This window comes from Macrobrachium nipponense, chromosome 35, assembly GCF_015104395.2.
Source record: "Macrobrachium nipponense isolate FS-2020 chromosome 35, ASM1510439v2, whole genome shotgun sequence".
NCBI classification, from domain to species: Eukaryota; Metazoa; Arthropoda; class Malacostraca; order Decapoda; family Palaemonidae; genus Macrobrachium; species Macrobrachium nipponense.
The window spans coordinates 6,705,121-6,731,381 of record NC_061096.1 but is presented as its reverse complement, the minus strand read 5'-3'; the positions used below and the strand labels follow the sequence as shown (position 1 = coordinate 6,731,381).

General features: G+C 38.3%; 1 protein-coding gene across 4 annotated transcripts in view; it reads left to right on the top strand.

Annotated features, from left to right (window-relative positions):
• LOC135208409 (uncharacterized) overlaps window positions 1-26,261 on the top strand; it is a 224,592-nt gene that overhangs the window by 187,061 nt on the left and 11,270 nt on the right. For all 4 annotated transcript variants that reach the window (XM_064240546.1, XM_064240544.1, XM_064240545.1 and 1 more), the window contains one exon: window positions 17,616-17,842. In XM_064240546.1, the coding sequence (XP_064096616.1) occupies window positions 17,712-17,842 (131 nt within the window). In that variant the 5' untranslated portion in view covers window positions 17,616-17,711. The remainder of the gene's footprint in view (window positions 1-17,615; window positions 17,843-26,261) is intronic.

Sequence of the window (26,261 nt, the reverse complement as noted above, 5' to 3'; positions counted from 1 at the left end):
TATCTATATATATATATATATATATATATATATATATATATTATATATATATATATGTATGTATGTATGTATGTATGTGTGTGTGTGCGTGCGCGCGTTGGGCTTAATGAAAACGATGCCACGAGTTTCATTTTATAGATGGGTATCTTCCTAATCGATATTTTTTGGAAGGTCTGAAGACTCCTACTGAGTGTGGAGTCAAGATTCCTCTCTATGACGTTTCGATTATTGTGTTTTGACTAGAAATGAGATGCGTCCCTGGGGGAGAAACAGTTATTATTTAGATAGGTTTAACTATTCTACGAAAAGTGTAATATGGCAAAGAACATTTTAGAAAATAATAAAATAAAATAAAAACAGTTACAGGGACATCTCTTTTGCATTTGCTCATGCTGCCGCTGTCCTTCACTTTTCTGAGAAGCATAATATTGTGAGACTTTTTTTTGAGCGTTCTTACTTTAAAAAAAAGAATACTGTGGGTTTGCGGTAAAATGTAATGTAATTTTGCCATGACTGAGGTATATTGTTTTTATTCACCAAAATCATACTTTTTAGATACCAGACCGATAGATTAACTGCACTTTTCGTTAGAAGAGGTCACCGATCTTCCAGGTGCACAAATCACTGCATTAGTTTTCGAGCGGAAGAATAAACGTAGACCAAAGTCAGGACCACCTGACCAAACTACAAAAGCAAAAGAGTTCGCCACTCCTCGGTTCAGGAATGCTGTCAACATCCTTTGGTCAAGGTTGTGTCCTCTCTCTCTCTCTCTCCAAATGTGGCCACTTGCAATATATCCTTATTATGTTTCCAAAGGATACTTTGGCGTGAGGAGGACCTCCGCCTCGGAGGAGACGAGAAGAGAAAAGTGAAAGTGCTCAAAGGCGTGTCCTTTTGCCCAGTCAGGTTCTTGAAACCGAGTCCGAAAGACCGACCGACGCGATGCCTTTTCATTTGAATGCAGGATTGTTTGGGTCGTCAGTCCACTTCACTTTCGTATGCTTCTCTCTCTCTCTCTCTCTCTCTCTCTCTCTCTCTCTCTCTCAAGTGTTCAGTGGCAAAGGTGGTACGGTGATTGGTTGCATTCTTTAGTAATCGCGAATTATGACGGCCTCTATTGTGGGTACGATGATGAAAGCGACAACCTCTGTTGTTCGCAACGCCATTTTTTATAGTCCATCCAAAGGAAAATCTCGTTAACCGCGTCGTTTTTATAAGTTTGCAACAGCAGTATTGTAGTAGTTGATGATACTGCACTCTCGAATTTCACCCATTTGTCATATATCCCCGGAGATGTGCAACTCCACGAGTCCCTCTGCATTCCTGATTTTCGAATTTTGTATTTCACATCGTTTTAGTTAGGAATGCACCTATCTAATCGCCAGAATCATCCAGTTCTTGGTGATTCGCGCGTATTTTTCCGCTGTCTGATCGTTTTTAAAGTTTCAGGGCTGAAATAACAGCTTACCATCTTGTAGCATTTAGTGTCTTACCGACAAACTTTGCTCTCTATAGCCCAAGTTGATGGCGAAAGTGAAGTCAGGCATCTTCATGTTTACGTGACGTCTCTGTCTTTGCGTTCAGTTGTGTCCTTTTGTTGTCTGCTTGGTGCAGCCATTGGCGCCAAGGGGCTAAAGGTTTCAGGAGTCGTGTTCCGTAGGTAGTATTGTCGTCAGTGCACCTCATTTCGTGCACTGTAGGCATTATTTAAGGTTCTTTGCAGTTTCCTTTTGGCCCCTAGCTGCAATTCCTTTCATCCCTTGTACTGTACCGCCATCCATATTCTCTTCCATCTTACTTTCCATCCTCCATGGTGCAACTGCTAGATTTTCCTCCTGTTACGCCTTTCAAACCTTTTATTATGCCTTTCAAACCTTTTATTACTCCTTTCAAACCTTTTAATTCTCAATTCCCTTTCAGCGCTGAATATCCTCATAGTTCCCAGAGCTTTGCCTTTGCCCCATATTCTATATACTATTATATTTAGGAGGCGTGCTTGAGTGTGGCATCTCCTTCAGCGTCCAAGATTCACTAGTGAATTTATGCCCACCCCAATTCCAGCATACAGACGAGAAGACTACATTAAAGAAAAATATCCTGCATTTCTCTTTGAATATAGCTTAAATGATATTTGCCACCTACAGATTCTAACATAAATTGGACTTAGGTTTTTTTTTGTGTGTGTGTGTCTACAGATGAGAGCTCTGTTAAAAGATCTCAGTCACTGTAGAACAATCATAGTTGCGAGTTATCTATTGATATTCTTGCTACGTATATTTATTTATTTATTTATTGCTTTTTATTTCACCCTAGTGGATTCATTTGCATGAAAATTATTAAAGTCAGTCAAAAGGGCTATGGTTTAAGACAATTAAGTATCATCTAAATGCATTCATTTGTAAAAATGTTGCTACGACTACTACTATACACGCACAAGGAATACGTCACTAATGGATTGATTTAATAATATTTGGTCATCTATCGGTTTACTAACATTTTATATCATTGTCTGCATTTCCAGGAAGAATTAAAGCTCATAGCTTTGACTGAACACAGGGACGATTAACAATTACATATACACCCATGTATATACATAATATATGTAGAATCTACTGGTCACTTTCTTACCATATGCATATATTATGAATATATAATATACATGTTTGTGTATGTTTATATATATATATATATATATATATATATATATATATATAGAATATATTATATATAATTTAAATATATATATATTTTGCTTGTAATATTTTTTATTTTTTTATCGCCTTTGCTCAGTCAAATATATGACCTTTAATTCTTCTTGGAAATTCAGATAATAATTTCGAAATTAGGTGAAAATTCTATTGATTATTAATATTATATAAAAAAAAATTCATAGTTCAGAGATTGGCAAATCTAATATGAAGTAAGCTGCGTTGTTTAAATTTTATTATTCAGTTAGAACATTTATTGACCTGATTGTTATGCAATTTGAAATTATGAAAATCCCATAGAAATCGACCAATTTATGTATTGTGATTTTACGATTTTGTTAAGAGCTTTTCAGGTGACTGATATTTTTATCAGTTCAACACATTAAAGAACGTCTTTGAATACTTCGGCTTTAAAATACCTCCATAAACATAGGACTGCATTGACCTTACTGGAGGATGTGACAAGACCTTGAAGTGTCAAATGATTGGGACTTCATAGATAATGAAAGAATATTAACATTTCCTTACTAATGGTTATATTTACAGAGATATCTGTTCTTGCTTTTTGACGATTTTTGTCATTCGTGTGACCTTAAGATCCAGAAGTTGGGACAGTGTTGAACTTTATTTGAGATCTGAATGATGGCAAAAATTTTAAAGATTATGCGGGAAAACAGTAACCTCCCCTTGGTGGAGATCTGCAATAAAAGAGCAAGACTTCGCAGGGTTGAGGCCGAAAGTTCAATTTTGGATCTTTCCTAGATAGTGGCCTCCAGGGTTTCCGGAGGTCGTTATCTAGGACTAATATTTCTTGGATGTCATTATCTTTATGATCTTGACGTTCTGTTTATGTTTTTAGTGTCATCCCCAACGGGCTTGTACTGAACACGCCACGAAGGTGGATCCATACCGGGTTAAGACCCGTGGGGGTCACTATCTGGGAAAGATCGCCATATTGTCTAATCGCGTGACAACCACTTAACACTTCGTTCATGTAAATCAAGACACCAACACCCGTCTCGTCCCGCTCATTCATCTTGCGCGCCCACGTCACTTCCATCTGGATGGCGGATTTTTTTTTTTTTTTTTTTTTTGTTACGATAGAGAAAGAGGTTTCTCTGTTTCTTCCAAGTGATACTTACTTTAAGGTGTATTTTTCCCTTTACATTTTATACTTGTGCATCGGCTGGGTTACTGAAGTACTTGGTCTGGTATATTTTATACAGGTGCTGCATTTGCTAAATTGTAAAAAGATAATTCTGTGTGTGTGTGTGTGTGTGTGTGTGTGAGAGAGAGAGAGAGAGAGAGAGAGAGAGAGAGAGAGAGAGATGTTTTCTGCATTACTTTTCACTGTTAATCATTGTATCTTACCTTTCACTATAAAGATAAATCTTGTTGGAATCTTTAAAAAACAGAATAAAGAGTTTCCGTTCATTAGCAAGGTTAAATTTTTTTCATGATACCAAAACTTATAAAATATTTCTACTGTGCTTAAGTCCGCATATCACAATTTCCCTGGGGCACGCGAACTATATGCCAAAGGGTTAACGCCTTGTTTTTTACCAGAACAATAAAAAAGGAGGACATTAATGTCCTGTAGATTAGGATGTCACACTCCAAGGTCCTTGGTCAAATGATATATGATTTGAATGAAGTTCAAAGCAGCGTAAAAACCTGCGTTTTTTAGTCGCTGATTTTTTTTATTTTTATTTTATATTATTCTTATTTATTTATGTTAGAAGGAATTTTTTTTATGTTGCGTCAAGTAAAGGTACGCAGTAGTTAGGAAGCCTAATGGTTTTTTTTATTACTATTATTTATGATTATAAATGTATCATAGAACTGTTCAACACATCTTGTTGGGCTATGTAAGTTGAAAATTGAATTGTTGTTGTCGTACAGTTGAATGATTCAGCGGACTCTTTGACTAAGTGCCTGGTTGTGCAGGCATACCATACTTATATACCGATGAGTTTTTCCACCTCTTCGTAAAGAGGTTGTAAATCAGCATATCAGTTGTTTATTTGTTTTCCTTCTCTCTCTCTCTCTCTCTCTCTCTCTCTCTCTCTCTCTCTCATGCGTGTTATATCCTCGATCGAATGGGTGTTGTCAGGGGGAGCCCAGGATACGGCCCTTAAAAGGAATGGGTCGCACTCCCCAACGGCGCCCACGCACGTGTGATGAGGCCTCTGGAGATTCTGCGATGTGTCTATATTTCCCGTTAGCCGTCATACACAGAATTTTAGTCTTTGTATTCAATTCCTCGTTTATCTTTGCTTTACTCATGTGCGGAATAGATTGATTGGCATACATGTCTGGTCGAGTTATTTTATATGGGTTCTTATGTGTGCGTGATCCTTGTGGCCACTCAATAAACCTTTACCATTCAAATGAAGGATTTCTTATCCCTGGAGAAACAATGATTTCAGGCAATATGGAATTTTCTATTCGCAACTGTCAATTCCTCTACGGAATAATTAAGATCATCAGACTCACGTACAATCATAATATACTTGCAATAACGACCTCATTCATCTCCAGGAGAAAAAAAATCTCCTCTCTCTCTCTCTCTCTCTCTCTCTCTCTCTCTCTCTCTCTCTCTCTCTCAAAATGGAGAAAAGGGCTGTACTATCCACCTTGCTCTAAGTGCTTCCTAACTGGGAGAGAGACAGACAGACAGACAGACATAGAGTACAGAAAGGGCGTAATACAACAAAATACATTTTGTTTTATGTTTTTATGGCAACGAGGTTCCTCTTATGAAATTTTACCCACTGGTATACTGAATTCAGGCATCAGGTTTGTTTATGGAAAGTATCGTTTTTTTCGTCATTTTATGAGTTCTTTGTGAATATGCATAACTGAAGCAATATTCCAACGTGTTTAAAATGCAGGTCTCATCAATTAGGCTTAAAATGCAGCATCATAAAATTGTGATCGTGATTCGATGCCCTTTTTCGTAAAAAAAAAAAAAAACAAACAAACAAAAACATTCACCTGGTATAGTGGTTAGTATCGTGACATGCCACTCAGATGTCGCAGGTTCGCGTCTCCCCTTGGGCGATATAAAATCACTGGCTCTGTATCATGATCAGTTACTGCTGCAGTGTGGGGTCTGCGGTGGGTGGTTGAAACCAACATTCTTTGGAAGCTTGAATTTCAAATCAATATCCTCGTGTGCTTGTTTTATGTGAGTAGGTTTCACCTACTGAAATAATATATATAATTAATAATAATAATAATGATAATCAGAGACAAAGAATATCGGGGCTACACGACAGTAATAGGTAGGATTACAGTAACTATTCAAATGGTGTCGATGGTCCTGATAATTATTGAATGCAATCGGGAAAATCAGTAATCAGGAATATTTTAGTTTTCTGTAAAAGGAAACTCTTGAGATGGCTGTTTGTCCGTCCGTCCACACTTTTTCTGTCCGACCTCAGATCTTAAAAATTACTGAGGCTAGAGGGCTGCAAATTGGTGTTGATCATCCAGCCTCCAATCATCAGACATACCAAATTGCAGCCCTCTAGCCTCCGTAGTTTATTTATTTGATTTAAGATTAACTTTAGCAATGATCGTGCGTCGATTGGTGCCAACAACACTTGCCACCACTGGGCCGTGGTTGAGTTTCGCAGGCCATGGCTGAGGGGTCCATACAGCATTGCACGCTGCACAGAAAAACAGACTGCGCCGAAGGAATTTCGGCGCATTTTTTACTTGTTTGCTTTTAACAGCGAATACAACTAAAAGAACAGTGTAATTCACGACAGTATTAGAATGTGTTTATGAAAGCAATGAATTTTTATTATTATTTTATTCCGTATAAGACGAGAAATTATAGTGTATGTATGTATTAGCTTGTCGGGCGATCCTCACAATCTCCTGGGTCTCACTGAATAGAATATTCTCAGAATATGCTACAACCGGTGAAGGAAGAGGCTGTCTTTGTATGGGTGGGGTCCTTCTTCTTCTTCTTCTTCTTTCCTCACTTCTCTATTGTCCGTGAAGGTCAGGATTCTTTGTGAGTGCAATACGCTGTCAGGATTAGTTATTTTTATTATAATCTTAAGATTCGGACTGTAGACTTGAGTGAAAATATGAAATAGATCCTGAAGAACTTTTTTTTTTTTCTCTCTCTCTCTCTCTCTCTCTCTCTCAAAGATATGTTGGTGGAGAGAAATAGTCTGTCATGAATTGCAAATGTGTACAATTCGGACTAGAGCATAGAAGAATGATTCTATTGGCCGGTACAAAGGTGTTTACAATAATGTGAGGTTCAAGCTTGATTTCCTCTTGACATATCCTCGAATGGAAGTAAGTTATTTATCCTTGAGGGGAGAGATAATTTACTCGTACCAAAAGATCATCATTACTATCATTGTTGTATTTGTTGTTGTTCATAATTTACAAGTAAATGATTTCCCATCACTTCAGTACGTAAAAATTATGCTTTAATATAGTGCATTTATTATGACGTACGTATTTTACGTATTTACCCAAACACGCAATTTAAAGGGAAACATTGAAGGCACTGTCCGGTGTTGGTGATGGTGTTAACAATTAGGAGAGAAATAATGGTCGTTTAGGGGGAGGGGGGGGAGAGAAAATAAGTAGGAATGATTTTTCACTGATCAGAAACACGTTGAAACAGAAGCTTAAAGAAACATGGCAGTAGATATAACTATTGACCTCTTCTTCCGTAGAGGTACCGTTTCTGGTCAAATAGGTAAACATTTTATATCTAGCTGCCATGTTTTTGGACTTCCGAATATCGTTAATTGGATTTAGTCGTTGATATGCTTTTATAGATGTTTTATTCCTCTCTCTCTCTCTCTCTCTCTCTCTCTCTCTCCTCTCTCTCTCTCTCCACTGCCCTATTTAAGAGAGATATGCCTCCTTTAAGTGAAGAGATTCTCACTTGATCAGTCTCAATAAAAATGAGACCGCCTCCGAAGTATGTCAGCCGCGACAAGCTCGCAGGACCTGTATAAGGAGAGTGATTCCTTCTAACACCACCAGATAGCCTTCCGAATGGGATCCGACCCGTTGACGGGGCAGTCCAAGCTGCTTTTGGACACTTGCGATAATGTTCACGTCACATGAGGCTGCGGCGCCTGTCCCTGACTAAGTGCCCACCATGACGTTTATTGTCGTCTCCAGTTGCTACGTATCACGAAATGGTAAAAGGGTGGAGATGGGGGCGGTGGTGGGTCGGGGTGAGGGGGGGGGGGGAGGTGGGGGGGCGAATGCCATGAGGTGTTACATACTTATGCTAGTCCCAAGCCAGGGTTGAGACTAGGACCTACTAGTCCCAAGGTATGGGTGAGACTAGTAGAATATGCGACCTGGTCATGCCAGAAACCAAGCTTTTCTGGATTTTGTCACAAACTTTTGCCTGGAAAGCAACCGAGTAAGAGCAAACGACGAAAGAAAAAGGACAGTTGCATTTATTGAGGTCATTACCAAGAAGAGTATTTCGCATTTTTTGAATAGTCAGTCATTTCAGTTTCCTTGAGTCGTTGTATCTATTCAACGATTTTTACTTCGTTATTCATATCTAGTTCAAAAGCAACTGTTATTCATAATAGCAATCTATCTGCAATTCACTCAGTTACGAGGACGGGCAGTGGCTGACTCTATTTCCCACATTTCTGCCAGATATTTTACATTTCCGGCATTCCCAGGTCTCCTTGTGAGGTGACTGGAAAGTGCACTAGCCATAAAATTATTTGCATGTAAAAACAAATAAAAATTACAAATTTAGTTTTCTGTACAGCATATAATGCTGTATGAGAAACTCTCAGCCAGGGGCCATGAAACTTTCAGCTACAGCCCGGTGTTGGCCTGTGATGTTGGCACCTATATAGCGGTGCCAGACCCACGATCATGACTAACTTTAACTTTGAATCAAATCAAAACTACTGAGGCTAGAGGTCTGCAATTTGGTATGTTTCATGATTAGAGGGTTGATGATCAACAAACCAATTTGTAGTCGTCTAGTCTCGGTAGGTTTTAAGATCTGAGGACGGACAGAAAAAGGGCGGACGGACAGACAAAGCCATCTCAAAGTTATCTTTTACAGAAAACTAAGTATGGCTGGTATAAGTATTTTCTTTGCATTTTGTTTTTGTATTTTTTTTTTTTTTTTTCTGGACATGGGCGTCATGCGGTTTTTTTCCCCTGTTTTCAGGAATTCCGCTTCATTGAGGTGATCTCTCCTCCGCTTTAATAGGGAAATTTCCCGTTGAGTACAATAAATCTAATATCTCTCTCTCTCTCTCTCTCTCTCTCTCTCTCTCTCTCTGAATGAATGAACACCATGGTGTTTCTGAAACTATATTTATCAATTAAAAACTAAACTAGCAAGAGCTGCCAGGCAAATAAGAGCAGACAAATGTAATATATAATCCTAGACGAATAAAAGAAAGTTATATAAGACCTTTAGAAAGCTCTTGATGAAAAATGAAAATCAGTCTAAATTTAAACCTTATCATTATGACATAATATCAGCAGATTAAACGCAGAGAGAAGCAAAGACATTGTCATTTCTTCAGAAATACGCAGGCCTAAAAGCATTCTCATTGTAACAGACACCTTCAGGACTCAAGGTTCTTGCAGCGTCCTTCGGCCCCTAGCTGCAACCCCTTTTATTCCTTTTATTGTGCCTCCTTTCATATTCTCCTTCCTCCATCTTATTTCCCCACCCTCTCATAAAAGTTGATTCGTAGTACAACTGCGAAGGTTTTCCTCTTTTACGCCTTTCAGACATTTTACCGTCAATTTCCGTTTCATCGCTGAATGACCTCATACGTCCCAGTGCTTGGCCTTTGGCCAGATTTCTATATTCAGTTCGGCTCAATTCAAGAATTGCTCAGAAAGAAACGTAGCCTTGTTCCTGAGTGATGACTTTGTGCGTTCGTTCATTATCCTTCACAAAGCCAGGGTTCCTTCAGGGCAAGTACTTCGGAGCATGAAGAAGTAATCATTCCGCTATTGTCTTCCTTCACGGGTTTTTGCTTTGCACCGCCTGACGGAGGGACCCCGATTTCATTTCTTTTGGTTTTGATAGGAGACGTGTGAACTGTCTATCTCTCTGCCTGTCTGTTAGTTCAATAACGTGATTAAGCGGTTTTCCTTATTTCGCTATATGCTTATCATAAACGTGAACAATCTAATTCAGTCGTTAATGTCTTCATGACAGTGACGTTAAATCGAGGATTAAAATGTAAAGAAATGCTTAATATCAAAGAATACACGTCTGTGTGTGTGTGTGTGTTTGTGCGTTTGTTCATATTTGTCTTTATTGTGTATTAGCAACAAGATGAGTGGATTTCACATGATTATTCTGGGAGCTGGAGTCTCTCCCTGTACTGACAAGAACTCTCTAATGCCTTCTTGTCAGAGGATTGCACGTTTAATCCTCTTTTTTCACGTCATTGTAAGTTTTATTTGAACGCATTAACCGCTAAATTTGATTGCTTTGGTTCAAAATAGTTACACAGCGCAAAAAGGACATCACATGCCTGAACACACTAAAAATATCTTAGAATCCGTTTTTTATATGGAAGTTAATTGGATCATGTAAGTGAAATTAAGGAAATGTGTGTATTGGTGGCGACTCCTGAATAAGACTGTTTATAGAGTTTAAACGGTAAATTAGCCTGACTTCGCACTGACTGAAAAAATCTGCATCAACTGCAATAATCGTCTTCTCATCAGACATTGGTATAGGAAGTACATCGTTCATTAACACACTTTTAGATACATAAAGAGTCCTGTGAACAGAAATTCTTTTCAACTCATTATCACTGCTTTTATGCTCATATGATTTTACTTGTTCCGCTGCAGAGCCTAGTCCGTTTTACATATATTTATGCTCCTTGACTTTTGGTGTCATATAATGGGTGTTTTTTCTGTTCATCGTCTTTCAAATAAGATTGTCATCTGGAAGTCACTCCTTCTACTTCCCTCCGGTTCTTCCTACTCTTCTTAATCCTACGTCTGATGTGTACTTTTGGTGAATGCGTTTACAGCCCAGTCCATCTGAGAACGATCTCATTAACTTGCTAATCATGTCGGCCACTATGCTAGCGAAGCTGCGGTACTTGTATCTTCCTCTTGTTAAATTGTCTGTTTTGGCCTCCCTGTTTTATCATTTCCTGCGAGATTGTAACCATGGCGGCCTCCCGAAGTATAAACAAGCTTCAATCAAGCCCACGGCTGTGCAAATGACTCCTACCCCACATTGACGTCACACCACTCGTGTGGGTTTTCTACGATCGGTGCCGGGAGGGTGGGGGTGGGTGGGGAAAGGGTTGCATAGGCATGAGAGGCGAGAGATCCCGACGTTGACTCTGTGGGCGTGATGGTGGCCGTGGGTGGAGTGTCAGGGAACTAGGCGTAGGTACGATCGGGATAAAAACGACGTCTCGTAGGCGGAAATGCTGAAAGGGGACGCCGCACAGAATGCGTAATCAAGGGTGTGTAAAGACGCTGTTAGCAATGGCAGTCATCAGTGGAAGGAAGGACTCCTTTTGTGCCCACTGAGCTCTTGCGGCTGTGCTTGATTCGCGACTATACTCTGTTTTTTTCCATCTGTCCACCCGCCTGTGGTATTTGCGTATGGTAACACTGCGTTCCGGGCTTTAGATAGTTACGCTATGTGTAAGTTTTAGGTAAATAAAAGGATATCTTGGTGAACATTTACAACTGAAAAGTGTTTTAATAATTTACTGTATGCGAATTACACCGTTAATATTCGAAATAGGATATTGTTATTACTGTTGAATGTCACTATCTAAAGCCCGAGACGCAGTGTTACCATACGCAAACACCACAGGCGGGTGGACAGATGGAAAAAAACAGAGTATAGAGGCTGGAGCTGAAAAATAAGGATTGTGACTCAGTCGCGTTGAAAACAAGACTAAAAAGATCACCACGTAAAAATATAGGTAGGACTAACTTCCGTGAAATGAACTGCAAAGGAAATTGAAAAGTATGACCATGACGGAGAAATGAAGAACCTGGCAAAATGAAAGAAAGGGATTAGAGTAAGAGGAAAGTAAAATCAAAAGAACTTATAACACTGCAAAACTATAACGCATTTATCTCTATGGACATGTTCCCTGAGATTCCTTCGGGTTTACCTCGGTCTATTGCCGTAGGTTAGATATTTAGACACAACACTCCTTACAACTATATGTACGTAGCTTATATATATATATATATATATATATATATATATATATATATATATATATATATATATAATATATATATATATATATATATATATATATATATATATATATATATATATATACACATAGATATACATATACATATTTATACAGCATATATACCTGTTATCTTAAAGGGCGCGCCGTTCTCAGCAAGCCTTGTGGGTGAGGTTGCTGGTTGGTGACCTTTAACCCTGGTTGCAACCAACATAGTCGCCCAACTACCAAGTACTTAATTCACTATCTAAGTTAACAGAAGTGGAGGAAGCGCAAATGTTGCTAATCATTGCCCCTGATGCTGTCAATGACAGATTGATTTACCACCCACAGCTAAAGAAGATTGGCCATAGATTTTCTACAAACTTCTTTAAATGTAGCTTAGAAGATTACTTTGAAATCCTGTTCCATACAGCAGATACAAATTCAGACTTAGAATCGGTACATCACACATTAAGATGGAAATGCACTCGTAAAATCGCGGCTTTCTGCTTGAAATCTGTCAGAATTGCGACGGATAACTTACAGTCAGCATCGGAACCGCGAGTTTGCTCAGAATCAGATTAGTAATCGTGACATTTTACTAACCATTAGGCTCAGAGTCACCACCGTTTTGTTCATGAGTTACCTTCGAACAGATATAAGGTGAAAATCAGATTTACTCAATGTGATTGAGAACCTTCCTGCAAGGTTAGTAGGGAATGCTATCTCTCTCTCTCTCTCTCTCTCTCTCTCTCTCTCTCTCTCTGTGTACTATGTATGTATTGTATGTATGCGCTTGTCGTTTTAGCATCATACGTAAATCGTCATCACGGTTTAATTTGTTTTGTGGACAGTTATTAAATCTGCAATTATATTTGATTACATCCTCGTTTCCATCGATGGAAAGCTTTGATGCCATTTATTGGCATCGGTTTTCATTTGTCGCTTCCGCGTCGGATATCGTAACCAATCAATTGATATTAATTTGTTTTTCTCCAAACTGTGGAGGGCCTCAGAGCTTTAGTTTCATGGCGGATGGCCAAAGCCTCAAGATTTCCCGTCAGCGTTTAAAATCTTGCTTATATTATAGTCCGAATCCACCTTTCTACGCTCACTTTTTAATAGCCATCCTCTTAGCCGCATTGTTTTGCAGCGACAAGTTGCCACTACGTGCTTTCCTTCGCTGTTTTTTTTTCTTTCTTTCTTTCAACGTTATCACCAGTGTTCCCTGTGCATGTCGTGGTTTGGTTATATTGAATACGGAAACAAACAAACCCATCCATATAGCCTTGTAAACTCAGTCTTCGCAGGTTATCGTGCTCTCTCTCTCTCTCTCTCTCTCTCTCTCTCTCTCTCTCTCTCTCTCTTAAGAAGGGATCGGAGTAGTTTGTGTGTGTTATAATTTTTTCAAATAAAGATTAAATTTACAGTTATAAAGTAAATATACTGATACATATATATGTGTGTGTACACACATCTCTCTCTCTCTCTCTCTCTCTCTCTCTCTCTCTCGTTTGTGTGGTGACTATGCTAGCCACTGAACCAAAATGTAAGACACGAATGAGGTTTAGGTTTATAGATGTAGCAGATTCGGAAGCAGGAATAAAGCAAATGTCAAAGACGAATCTCATCTCACCATTTCATTTAAAAAATAAAAATAAATAAATAAATAAATAAAAAACCATTTCTGGTTATCCAAAAATGTTGCGCTGGTTCATCAAATTCTATACAAAACAGTCTCAGATATATAAATGTGTTGATCAGACCTTTAGAAGAAATAAGCTTTGGAATGGAGTGATGGAAGAGAGAGAGAGAGAGAGAGAGAGAGAGAGAGAGAGAGAGAGAGAGAGAGAGAGAGAGAGAGAGATGTTACGCAGCAGCAACCACTGAACTGACACCAGACGAAGTAGTTAACCTCAATCAGAGGTACAAAAATCTTTTTTAACTCTGTCCGTATGTTCTCCGACTCCAAGTAACCATTTTTTTTATGACGACACTTTTAATTGCTTCCGTATCTGGCTTTGCTGAGTCCTGCCCAGACATGTCGGTCTTTGGGAATGTTCGGTTTTATTGCATGTCATATTTTTCTTTCTCGTAAGCGTTGTTTTAACAAAGTGATAGATAAAATTCATCAGAGAGAGAGAGAGAGAGAGAGAGAGAGAGAGAGAGAGAGAGAGAGAGATTCAATATACAAAATGAAGGGGGGCCGTAGGTCAGAAAAACTGTGGAACCGACTCCATCAAAGAGGGAATCGTTCTGCAGGTAGATTAAAAAGCAAACTGAGGAAAGAACAAATTGTCATCTCAGAAGAACAAGAACATCAGCAGTCCCCAAAGCACCGTTCCTGCTAGAGATTACCTTGACAAAGTCATCAAGGGCGTCAGTAGACTGAATAAGGCGGCCTCGGACCCACCTCAGACGAAAGGAGACCAAAGTAGCACTTATAACAGGTTGAAATATGACCTCTAGCAAAAGTGAAGAGATGGTCGTGACCGAGGCAAATTCTGCTTCAAATGAATTACTATTATCAAAATAGTTTAACCAGACCACTGGCTTCAAATAAAACGAGAAATGACAGATACGAAACCTAAATTCTCCAAACAGTTTGAGAAGGCTGAGACAGACACCTAATTTCACCGATTTAGATTTGGACTCTCTTCACTCGTTGTGCCGGGACGGGTCTTTTTGGAGAGGTGGCTCTTGAGATCATCCGTTAACTGTTGGCTCCCTTTTTTATACAAATTTATCTCTCTCTCTCTCTCTCTCTCTCTCTCTCTCTTCTCTCTCTCTCTCGGTACATGCAAGAGACATTATACAAACGGTTAATTTATGAATACAGCTTTATTTATATCATCGCCATCATTGCTCATCAAATGAATAACAATAATAAGAATAATAAAGTTGATTTTATATGTCTAGGCCTCTGCACGATTGCTGCTCACGTCTTGTACGAAGCTAATGGTAAAATATTATAACTGGTCGAGTTGGGAGGTGTGGCGGACATCTTGATGCCTCTCATTAATTGGTGGTCGGTCATCCAGTGACTGACAAGACAGTATGGTGCTTCCCTGCACTGATGGCGACGTAGAGATTCTCAGCCGCGTCAGAGAAGAGAAAAAGAATATTGCAGGATTTATCTTAAATTTTCATAACTTTAGATAGATAATGACAAGTTTCCGAAATTAAACCGTCCGGGTACTTAGACAAACTGAAGAAACTGAATTCGTAACGGTTTATAAAGAACTTAAAATACTGCTACTGCTCATGATGATAACAAACTACAGCTTACTGCTTCCCTTCAGCTAACAATTTTTGTCCATTTTAATTTTTCCACGGTTCAAAACTGACTCCAAAATGTAGGCAATTTACGATATGATATAGCATAAATCTGTGATTACTTCATTCTTTCTCCACCTGCCAATTTTTTATCAGAAAATGTGTCTAAGACAGCCAGTCATACTAATGCCATCGATCACAGATCATGATAAAAGCTCGCGATCATTCTCTTGGCAATGTCATGTAATGGAACGATTATAATCGAAAGCCTCACAAGTTAGTAGTTGACGCGACAGTGACTGACCTTTTTAAATCAATGAAATTGCATTCCATAACTTCTTTTATTTGAAAGGTTGTAACTTCATTTCTTAATTAACGTTTATTTGAATATAATCATTATTTTATTTAATGTTTTGGAAACTCAGTTTATAATCGCTTCTTCTTTTCATTTAATTCATCACCGTTTTATATTTATAAACCTTCCGGACCTACCATCTTTATTTCCTCTTTTTTTCCGCCGATACTTCTTTTGTCGACTTTATTCCTTTTAGTATCCCTTTTAGGGGTGACTGTAGGCATTACCAAGGTCTATAGATCTAGACCCAGGGCATTACAAGAGTTTTTTTTTTTGAAGCATCCCTTCGGCCCCGGCTGCACATACTTTCAATCTTTTTAGTAGACCCCCTTTCTCGATTTCTTCTTTCAATCTTACTGTACTTCTTAGTGAATCTGACGATTTTTCCCAGTTCCACCTTCAGAGCCTTGTACTTCATGTTCTTTGTTTTAGAAATCTCTCTTATCTTGTTCAGCCACTCCTACCTACTCCCTCTTCTCAGTCTTAAGCGGTGAAAGTTCCCCAGCGCTTGGCTTGACAGCCTAAATTTCATAAATCAACCTATTTGCTAGTTTCCATTATTATCTCCTTTGCAACTTTCATACCACTTTGTTCTTCCCAACATCCTTTACATTCTGTTGCTGTGCGACGTTAAAATTTGACTAAGAAAACAAACAAAAAGAGCATACCAGTATATATTAGCCCCACTCGGAGGTGTGGTTGCAATCACTTGGTCGTCGGGGTTAGCGGTAATTGTTCACCCACAAATAAATTATCGGATATAACTGTTGTATCTTTGCCTGGATGAAGTGATTATTAAAATGTGTTATCTACGATGACATTTGCAGTACAGCGTTTGCTCTTTAATGACTCGGCTTTATCTCATATCGGTTGAAAATCTAACTTAGTTTAAAGGGAAGTCTTTAGCGACGTCTATACTCTGTTTTTTTTCCATCTGTCCATCCGCCTGTGGTGTTTGCGCATCGTAACACTGCTTCCCGGGCTTAAAATAATATCCTATTTCGAATATTAACGGTGGAATTTGCATACAGTAAATTATTAAAACACTTTTCAGTTGCAAAAGGACACCCAGATATCCTTTTATTTACCTAAAATAAGTTCAGAATTCGACGGGACTGGAATACTTACGTCCTTACCCCCGCCGTCTGTTCAACGGAATAAGATAATGGGAATATCGTGAAGGCTTAACCCCAAAGGAACCGTGTGTAAAATACAAATTTTAAGGACGGTATAAAAGTCGACCCTCCCATAAAGGTAAGGACTTCGTGAATTCCTAGAGAACATCTCATGAAGGATGAGGGTGGAGGGAGCCTCGTCTGATTGAACTCCCCCTCCCTTTTTCTACCCACTCTTTCCCTCGGAGAGACGAAACCGCCTTTTGGTTCCCTTTTTTGTGCAGAATTCCTCGGCAGAGGTTTCCCTCTCAGGCGGAAGTCCGACCGTGGCTTATAGTTGTCATCTCTGCGTTCCCTTTGTGGCAGAATGTTTGAATAAGATCATTCAGTGCTGATGCGTAATTAGGTTTCTCTAAAGATATTTGTTCTGAACGACTTACGACTTTAAAATTCAGACTATATGATTTGTCATAACGAAGTATACAGTCCCTTTGCACGTTGGAGGAGGGAAGGAGGAGACGAGACTCTGCTTTTTCTCTCATTTCCTCTCTCTTCTTTCCCACCCTCATTTGTCTCTTCCTCCTCGTGAGACTTTCTCCCTGCTCTCCCATTATTTACACTGAAATAGGCATCACTACACTCTGCAACATCCCACCTATGCAAAGTGATTATATTTGCAGGATTTCTGTTAATCAGAAAGTAGGTTTATTATTCATGTGACTTATGCAGCACGGTTCATGTTCCCCCACCCACAGTTGTTTTTTATTAACTGTATCATTTTGCTCTCGAGCCTTATTCTTATTTTGCTTATTTGTTATAATTTATCTTGTTCTCTGTGATACATTTACCTTTTTATTATTAAATCCATCTGTCTGAACTTCAAAGGTGAGACGTCCCAGGCAATTGAATTAACCCTCCCCTTTCTCTGCATCAACAGGAATGATGTCTTCGACGCGGTTCCTCCGGTGTTCCTAAGAGATTCCTTCAGGAGGGGGAAGAGGTGGAGGAGGAGGAGGAGGTGGCTTAGAAGGGGATGTTGAAGTGGCTGGTCACAAGGGGTCCCACCACCTCCCAGCCGCCGCGGAAGGTGGTGACCGATGACCCTCTAGCTACTCTTCGGGTCAAGACCAAGGACAACACTCATCAGATCTACGCAGTCTCAAGGTACGATCAAGATCCATTGTTATCTATTGATTAGGATTCGCTCTCTCTCTCTCTCTCACACACACATATGTATATGTGTGTATATATATATATATATATATATATATATATATATATATATATATATATATATATTAATTTTTTTATCACATCACCGTGATTTAATTACAATCATTACGCTGCAACTGTCGTTGATATCCAATTCACGCTGCTTAGGGAATATCACCAAAGAGGAATTATAAGTGATAAATGGATTGGTACCAAAGTGTCTCAAACACTCAACACAGTACCCGCCAACGACTCCAGTCGACTGAATCCACTGTACATATATATATATATATATATATATATATATATATATATATATATATATATATGTGTGTGTGTGTGTGTGTGTGTGTGTGTATAATGTGTATGTATATGTATGTATGTATTTATACATGTACTCATACATTAGTGTGCTCTGTTATGGTCAACTAACGACATACGGGGGTGGGGGCGACGATACAGCAGATCCTGACCTTTGGAGTTTAAATGAATCTTGAAGACCAACCCCAGGTAGTATTCCATTTGACTTACTTCTACCGGAGCTATTGGTGAGAGTGGCTGGACTCGAGGTGGATGACGGCAAGTCTCAACCGGAAGTTGACCACTCGGGATGCATATCTTATTTTATTATATACAGATATTACTTAACAATATGTCATTTCCATAAAAGGGTGTCTTCATATTCATTCATTAGTGGCTGAATCAAGGGTGAACCTCATGTGCTAAAAACTTCCACAACTTCAACAGTTTCTGTGCCTACACAGACGGCTCGTTAGCAGCCTGTCTAACTCTTCAGTACATATTGCATCATTCGCCTTCTATCTTTACATGTATACACCCTTGCTTCATGGATTTTAAGGCTATTTTATACAAATATTTTTATTTCAGCCGTCTGTTACTTTCTATTTCTAACATTTCGTCTTCCCAACACTTCCAGATTATACATTCTTCTCAATATTGTCTTTAATCATGACCGAACTGCCTCAAAACTGTTCTCACCTATGTCAGCATTTTTACATTTCGTGCCTCCATACCACTTGTATTTTCGTACCCTCTTGCACTACATATACTCTGCCAAAAACTTGACCTCAACTGTTTTAACATTTCTATCACTTACATTGAACATCCACACTTCTCTTCAGTAATGAGAGTTGGCTCAACAATCATCTCATATATTCCAACTGTAGGTTTTATAGTCACTCTTCTTTTCCAAGTGTTTTAGCATACATCCTGTTCTTTTTTTTCTCCATGATCTAATCTATGTCTCCTCTCATCATGACATCAAACATCAGATCAAGATTAGCAGGCTCAAACTGGCTCTAGGACCACACAAAAAGCAGTGTTCATCAGTCCGCACTACCGAGAGGTCACACTGCCCTTTCCCTCCGCTAGCTTGTGTGTTTGTATTAGTATTTTGTTGCATATTATTTGGAATTCGCCTTCTGAGGCAGACAATTTTGGAAAGGTGGGGATGACATGTAGATCTTGAGCTATAGGCACTGGTAGTAATATTAAGATCTGTAGTATATATGGATTTGGGTAACAGTCATTTCCGAAAGTGTGGAAGTGATTTAGGTTTTTCTTTTATTGTAAAGGTTATTTTTTTCAAGTTTTACAATACTAAATTTGTCTCGCTTCTTTTAACCTTGACAGGGATCTTTCCTAGATGGTGAACCCCTAAGTGTTTTAACCTGGTATGTAAATATCATAAAGATAATGACCCCAAGAAATATTAGTCCTAGGTAACGACCTTTGAACTATGTTGGGCATCACTGTCTAGGAAAAGATCCCCTTTACAGGTACAAATGTCTGCTCACAGTTCAGCCTAAATAGAATGTGCACTTTAGATAATTATGATTAATTTTGGACAGTTTGGTTTGTTGAAATGGCATTGAAATGCCGTTCACTGTAGTTGGCTATTTATTTTGCGACGACTATTAATTAATGCGTTATAGTCCCACCGGCTTGCTTTACTCCAAACGCCAGGAGTGTCGCTGGTTAGTATAATTACTCGGCTCCTGGTTGTCTATTGTCCGACTTCATTTGCCTTCCACTCATCCTTCGTTCATCGATGACCTTAATTGCTGCAACTCTCGTTTGCTTTGCAGAAGTCAGTCTCGTTCTTCTTAGTCTTGGTTCGTATGGCAGATATCGAAATATTGCCACAAGCCATGAGTTTCGTTTATGCTTCTCTTGGTTGATAAAATGCAGTTGTCATAGCATTTTTTTTTTATCAAATAACGCATTATATGTCATTATATTAACAACATTTTATGGTGTATGGTTTACTTTTTATCAGAAAATTGTATGCAGTCTTTACTGTTAATAGTTTTGTGACTTTGATGGAACAAGAAAAATGGAAATAATGGAAAAGGGAAAAAGAATAAATCACTCATCTGAAGAGAGAGGTGGGGAATTTCTTATGTAATCATTCTATGTGCAACCAACTGCAAATCAAGAACAAAGCGCAACTTTACCAACATTACCGTGGAAGACAAAATTCTTCTCCATTATATTTTACATTCAGCACCTCTCTCTCTCTCTCTCTCTCTCTCTCTCTCTCTCTCTCTCTCTCTCTCTCTCTCTCTCTCTCTCTCTCTCTCTCTCGAATTCTTCAATGGGATCACAAGTTTCGGACCCTTTTCTTCCCTTGTGCTTACTTTTGTCCTATTAAAACTTGAGCATGACCATTCCAATAAGTTCAGTTCTACCTTTGATCTTTGAAGCTGGGGAATTCAACAAAAGCATCGAAGACTTTATCAAGAAACTCGGGAAGCCAGCAGCCTCCCACAGCTTATCTGTATGAGAAGGACTTCATTTTGTTCTTGTTAACTAGACCTGTAACCTTCTCCATTTGACCGGCAGAACGGAACGTCCTCATTCAAGAATACTTTGGTTAAATTTAAAAAAATTCATTGGATGATTTCCTTGAATCTCCCGTTCAAACAATCTGAGTTGTCCTTCGTTAGCGTTTGTTCTTTCGAGCGTAAAAACTACGACGCCGTAAACACAAACTCCGATTCGGATATGCGAATGTCATTCGTCAGCCGGATGTCCCGTGGGATGGTGCCTTGGATATCCTAGTGCTCGGTCATAGGGAGCCTTTTCCCTCGTATCCTTGTGCAGTAAGGTATGCTGGTGTGGTGCTTTATCGTGCGTGCTCTGTTCAGTGCTCTCTATTATATTGACAAAATCCGCAAAATCTTTGTTTCATTTCGAATTAAAAAAGTGAGATGCTGTAGATAGTGACCATTTAGAAATATACATTTGGTTAGCAAAACCAAAGTATATTCACGGTTTTTAGAGAAGATTTGTCAACATCAGGTTACGTGTTTGGTATGGGTTAGACGGGAAGATATATCGACAAATCTTTTTTTTGGGGGGAAAATAACTATTTTAAACATAATTACTGGAACTATATTATTCGTATACCCCAGTGATATATGAATTGAACACGAAATGAAAAAGAATAATGTCTGTAATTCTATTTTCTGTTTTTGTAAAAACCTGCGAGAATCGGGTATTACTTGTTTTCCTGAACTCCAAAAAGATATAGAAACTGAACCGGAAAAAAATGAGAATGTGCAGCAAAAATGGAATGTAAACTATAGTCTCTAAACTGTCTAATCTTGATAACTCGGAAACGAGACAAATATGAACGTAATTTATAGTTATTTGAATTTTTGGGAAAGAATATTAACATTCAAACGACTCATTCAAGCTCTAACGATGTCATTTACCTATAAGGGAGTCTGTTGACCATAAACTGTTGACTAAAAGGTCCTTTTAAGAAAGAAAATAACATACAATGAACAGCTATCTTACATGAGATATTTGTAACCAAGGTGTAGCGATCCCTTATTTAAACTACCTTTCCCTCACGAGCCTGTTGAGTGTAGTGACTTCAAGAACCTTTTGAACTTCGATGACTTCAAAAGACTTTTCAGCTACAGTGACTTCAAGAAACTTATGAACCACTGTGATTTCCAAAAGCGTTGCAACTCGGGTGACTTCATAAGGCTCCAGAAACACAGGGAATCTTTAGGGCTGACGGAAGTACCAGTGCTTGAGTTAAAATCGCCCCAAGTTGCTCGTCCTATGATGATGGGAATGAGTCGTGGATGGAGATATATTCCAGGCCATTTAAGTTACTGGCAAATCCCCTCCGCGCAAGGAACACGTGGAGAAGCTTTCGTGAGAGAAAATGCATATCAGAAAAACTCGAGATTTCGGAAGTAAGTACAACACTCCATATATTATGTATATTCTCTGTTTTTTGTGTCTACAGCCATATAGTATATATACCATCGACTCAGTCTATGGCCATTTCTCCCATCATGAACCTCGATACGGGTCGACTCGCTTTCCTCTCTAAGTGCAAGTTCCTCTTCGTTTAATCATCTTCTTCAGATCGAATATCATCTTTTACAGTAAAACTACAGGTTCCTCGTTGGGCAAGTGTGTTACGTGCTCGCCTGTCGATTCTCCGCTCTGCCAAAATGGAATCGGAAGAATTTATTTCTGGTGATTAGAAATTGATTTCCCCATATAATGTGGTTCGGATCCCGCAATAAGCTGTAGGTCCTGTTGCTAAGCAACCAATTGGTTCCTAGCCACGTAAAAATATTTAATCCTTCGGGCCAGCCTTAGGAGAGCTGTTAACCAGGTCAGTGGTCTGGTTAAACTAAGACATAATGAACTTACAGTAAAGCTACAGACTATTGGTTTTGGTGTATCTTATCAGGCATTATCGATTAGGCGTCTACACGACTGATATATCTAATTTCATCTCATAGCAGGGACTGTCTATTCTATACCGTGGATCCTTATGTTGTCGCTCTTGTTCAGTTGTCGTTCTAAACGGAGAAATAGTTGATCTTGGCCAAGAGCAACGGCCTCCTAGAGGTTATCGAAAACAATGTTCACTTCACGTCTGTAATGACAGAATCCTAACTCCGAGAGAAACTAAGGGACGGGGATTTTTTTTTTTTGACACCTCGTGTTTCTTATCGTTCATTTATTTTCTATTTTAGTTATTTGGAGATGTATGTTATGAATATAATTAACTTAATTTTCCCGAAGAAGATAACTTAAACCTTCTGCAGAATCATTTAATTCATGATCTCATTCCTGTTATCAAGGCAAAAATACGATGAATGAAGCGTTAAGAGTATTTATGACATAGTAGGTACTCATCGTAGTGCGCGGAGAGTTTAGTCTATGCAAATAGCAAAAATAAGTTGTTTGATGACTTATCTGTACAGTTTCTACAACTCCCCACAACCCGTTTATCGTCTCCACTTGTTTGTTGATTTATCTCTTCATTCTTGTCCTCCCTCCGTACTTCCTGTATGCCTATCATTGAAGTAGTCTCATTTCTGCAGTGCTGCAACCCGTGGTACAATAGAGTAGCCTTTGCACCTCGCAGGGCCAGTCACCGGAATCTTTAAAGAAAAAGAGGAGAGAAAACAAAAGGCTGCCAGCGAGGCGTTGTAGAACAATAGCGCCCTTGGCTTACTTGCTCACTAGACGACGCTTTCCAGGTATTTTTACAGGCGTTTTGCTTTCGTCATCGTCCGAAATCATGTCCATTAAACACCTCTCGAGTAGCTCTTCTTCGGAGCTCCGTTACGCCATGATAACAGTCCGCCATATTTGGAATTTTCGGCCGTTATTTTTTTTTCCGAAGTGGGTGAGCGGCTCGGTTAAGTTGTTCGATCGTTTAGTATAGTAACAAAATATGGTCGAAGCTATCTTTTTTTTCTGTGGTCATTACTTTTTGTAGTTTGTTTTTAAGGCCAAATGACGAACGACAGGAGTGCTTCCACCAACAGACCGTGAATATGAGTCGTTTTTCACCTCTTAGCGTTTAATTGTTAGTTTGTTTTGATAGAACGGTCTTACACTGTGTAGAAGGTTACGTATCTTCCTGATATCGACAGATTTTGGGCACGCGTGGCAGCAAACCAATAGTGATATTTATGCTGCTAGGTAATAAACCAATAACAGATGTACACTTAGTACTCTTAGTATTTGTATCTTATTTTAACAGGAAAATGGTGAATATGTGTGAGAAAATACGTCAATGTAGATTAGAATAATCGACATGAGACCCAATAAGCGTTTTGACTACATTGACGTACGACAATGATCCAAAAATTTAAGAGTGCGTTTTTTTTATTTACTCAATAACCATTTAATCAAATCAGCAAATATTTACTTATTTTATATGTCATCAAGAATCGCAGTTTACGCCACTTGGCAGGCTTTGTGATGCTTGATGAAAGACAATTCTCTGTTATATATATGTGTATACATACATACATATATATCTATACACACACACGAGTATATATATATATGGTATACACATATACATTCTTACGTACAAATGTATATGATTGTAATCACACTGACAAGTGATTTATATATTACTCATTTATTCATAACCACAGGTGGAGAAGTAACCTACTGGGTGTAGGTCATTGACGAATAGCTTAGAAATAAAGTGGATACCGGTCAGGACATACACCCAGTATGTTGTTTCTTCGCCTGGGGTTTAAGTAATATATAGGGATATTTAAGATATATATATATATAATAATATTAGAATAGGATTATATTATATATTTATATCGATATCTATATATATATATATATACAAAACAAATATATATGATTTATATATATATATATATATATATATATATTTATATATATATATATATATATATATATATATATATCTATATATATATATATATATATATATATAATATCCCTATTATATATAATATATATTAGTATATACATATAAACGACGGACAAATGTTGGGTCTTAACAGTCTGTAATAACGAAATTACTCACGTTTAATTCTTCATCGATACACAGCCTTCATGAAATCACAAACAGGAGGAAAATCTCTATAGATATATATATATCATATATATATATATATATATATATTATAGATATATATATATATTCTTGATAGCCGAGTGGTCAAAGTCACTGCCTGATTCTAAACCAGGCAACGGTGCTAATCCTTTCGGAGACAAAGCAAATATCAGTTATGATTTCCCATGATTTTAAGTTATTTACATTGTATAGTGGATTCGATATTAAATATTGCTACCCAATGTTTGTGAATATAGTCATGTGTGCATGTGACAAATTCATGTATACGTGTGTACCTACATATGTATAAATATACACCGAGTGGCCTCCTGTTTGTGATTTCATGAAGGCTGTGCATCAATGAAGAAATAAACGTGAATAATTTCGTTATTACAGACTGTTAAGAACCCAACATTTGTTCGTTGTTACAGATGGCTGAGATCATCTGTTGCGCAGATGGGTCCTGAGCCACAGAGGATTCCGTCGTTTTTCCAAATTGTTTATATCATCCAGAATTCTTCCACTGTAAAATTCAGTTAAAGCCGTCCAAATTCCCTTTGTATTTCAGTCAAGAATTCTTTCACTGCCCCATTTTATGTAGGTCATCCAGAATTCAGTCGCTGTGTGCTTAGGTTGTTAAAAAAATTTTCGTTCCTCTAGTTTGTTTAGATCACTTAAAATTTTGTCGTCGTTCCAGTTTGGAGGCCGTCCAGAGTGCTCACATGATTCCAGTTTGATGACTTCGTCCAGAATTGCTTTTGGTTTTTAAAGTTTGTTTTGGTGGTTCAGAATTCGCCTGATGTTCAGGCTTGCTAAGGTCGTCCAGAATTTTATCTTTCCATCATTTGTAGGTCATCCAGAATTCTTTCTTCATTCCAGTTTCTTGACGTCATCTTCGTTTTTGTAGCTGGTTCTGAGTGTTTAGGTCATCCAGAAATCTTCAGTTGTCTCTATTTGTTTAAATCCTTGAACGGTGGGTTTTTTAATTTTTGTCTTCCAGAATTCTGTTGAAATCCAGTTTCTATATGTCACCGAGATTTTTGTGTTTGCCGTACTATGTGTCGTCCAAAATTCTTCATGTTGTCCTTTGTTTAGGCCTTTCAAATTCCTAAAGTTGTTCCAGCTTGGTTAGATCGTCCATCATAGTGTTGTTGTTTCAATTTGTTCAGGTTATCTTGAACTTCGTCGTTGTTCCTGTTTACTCAGGTCATCCGGAATTCTGTTGTCGTTCCAACGTGTTTAAGTCGTCCAGGATGTTTAGGTCATTCACAGTTCAGTTCTTTCGTTGATCTGGATCTTTAGGTCATGACACGAAATAGGATAAAGTTAAGAAGCTTGGACTAACCGGAATTTTACTCCGAATGGTGTAAACTTTTTCTAAAATGAATAAAGCATAAGTTTTAGATTTGGTTTGCAACTAAATATTTTCCATGACTCCAGCATTGTGACTTCAATATCATTCTTAAGACAAGA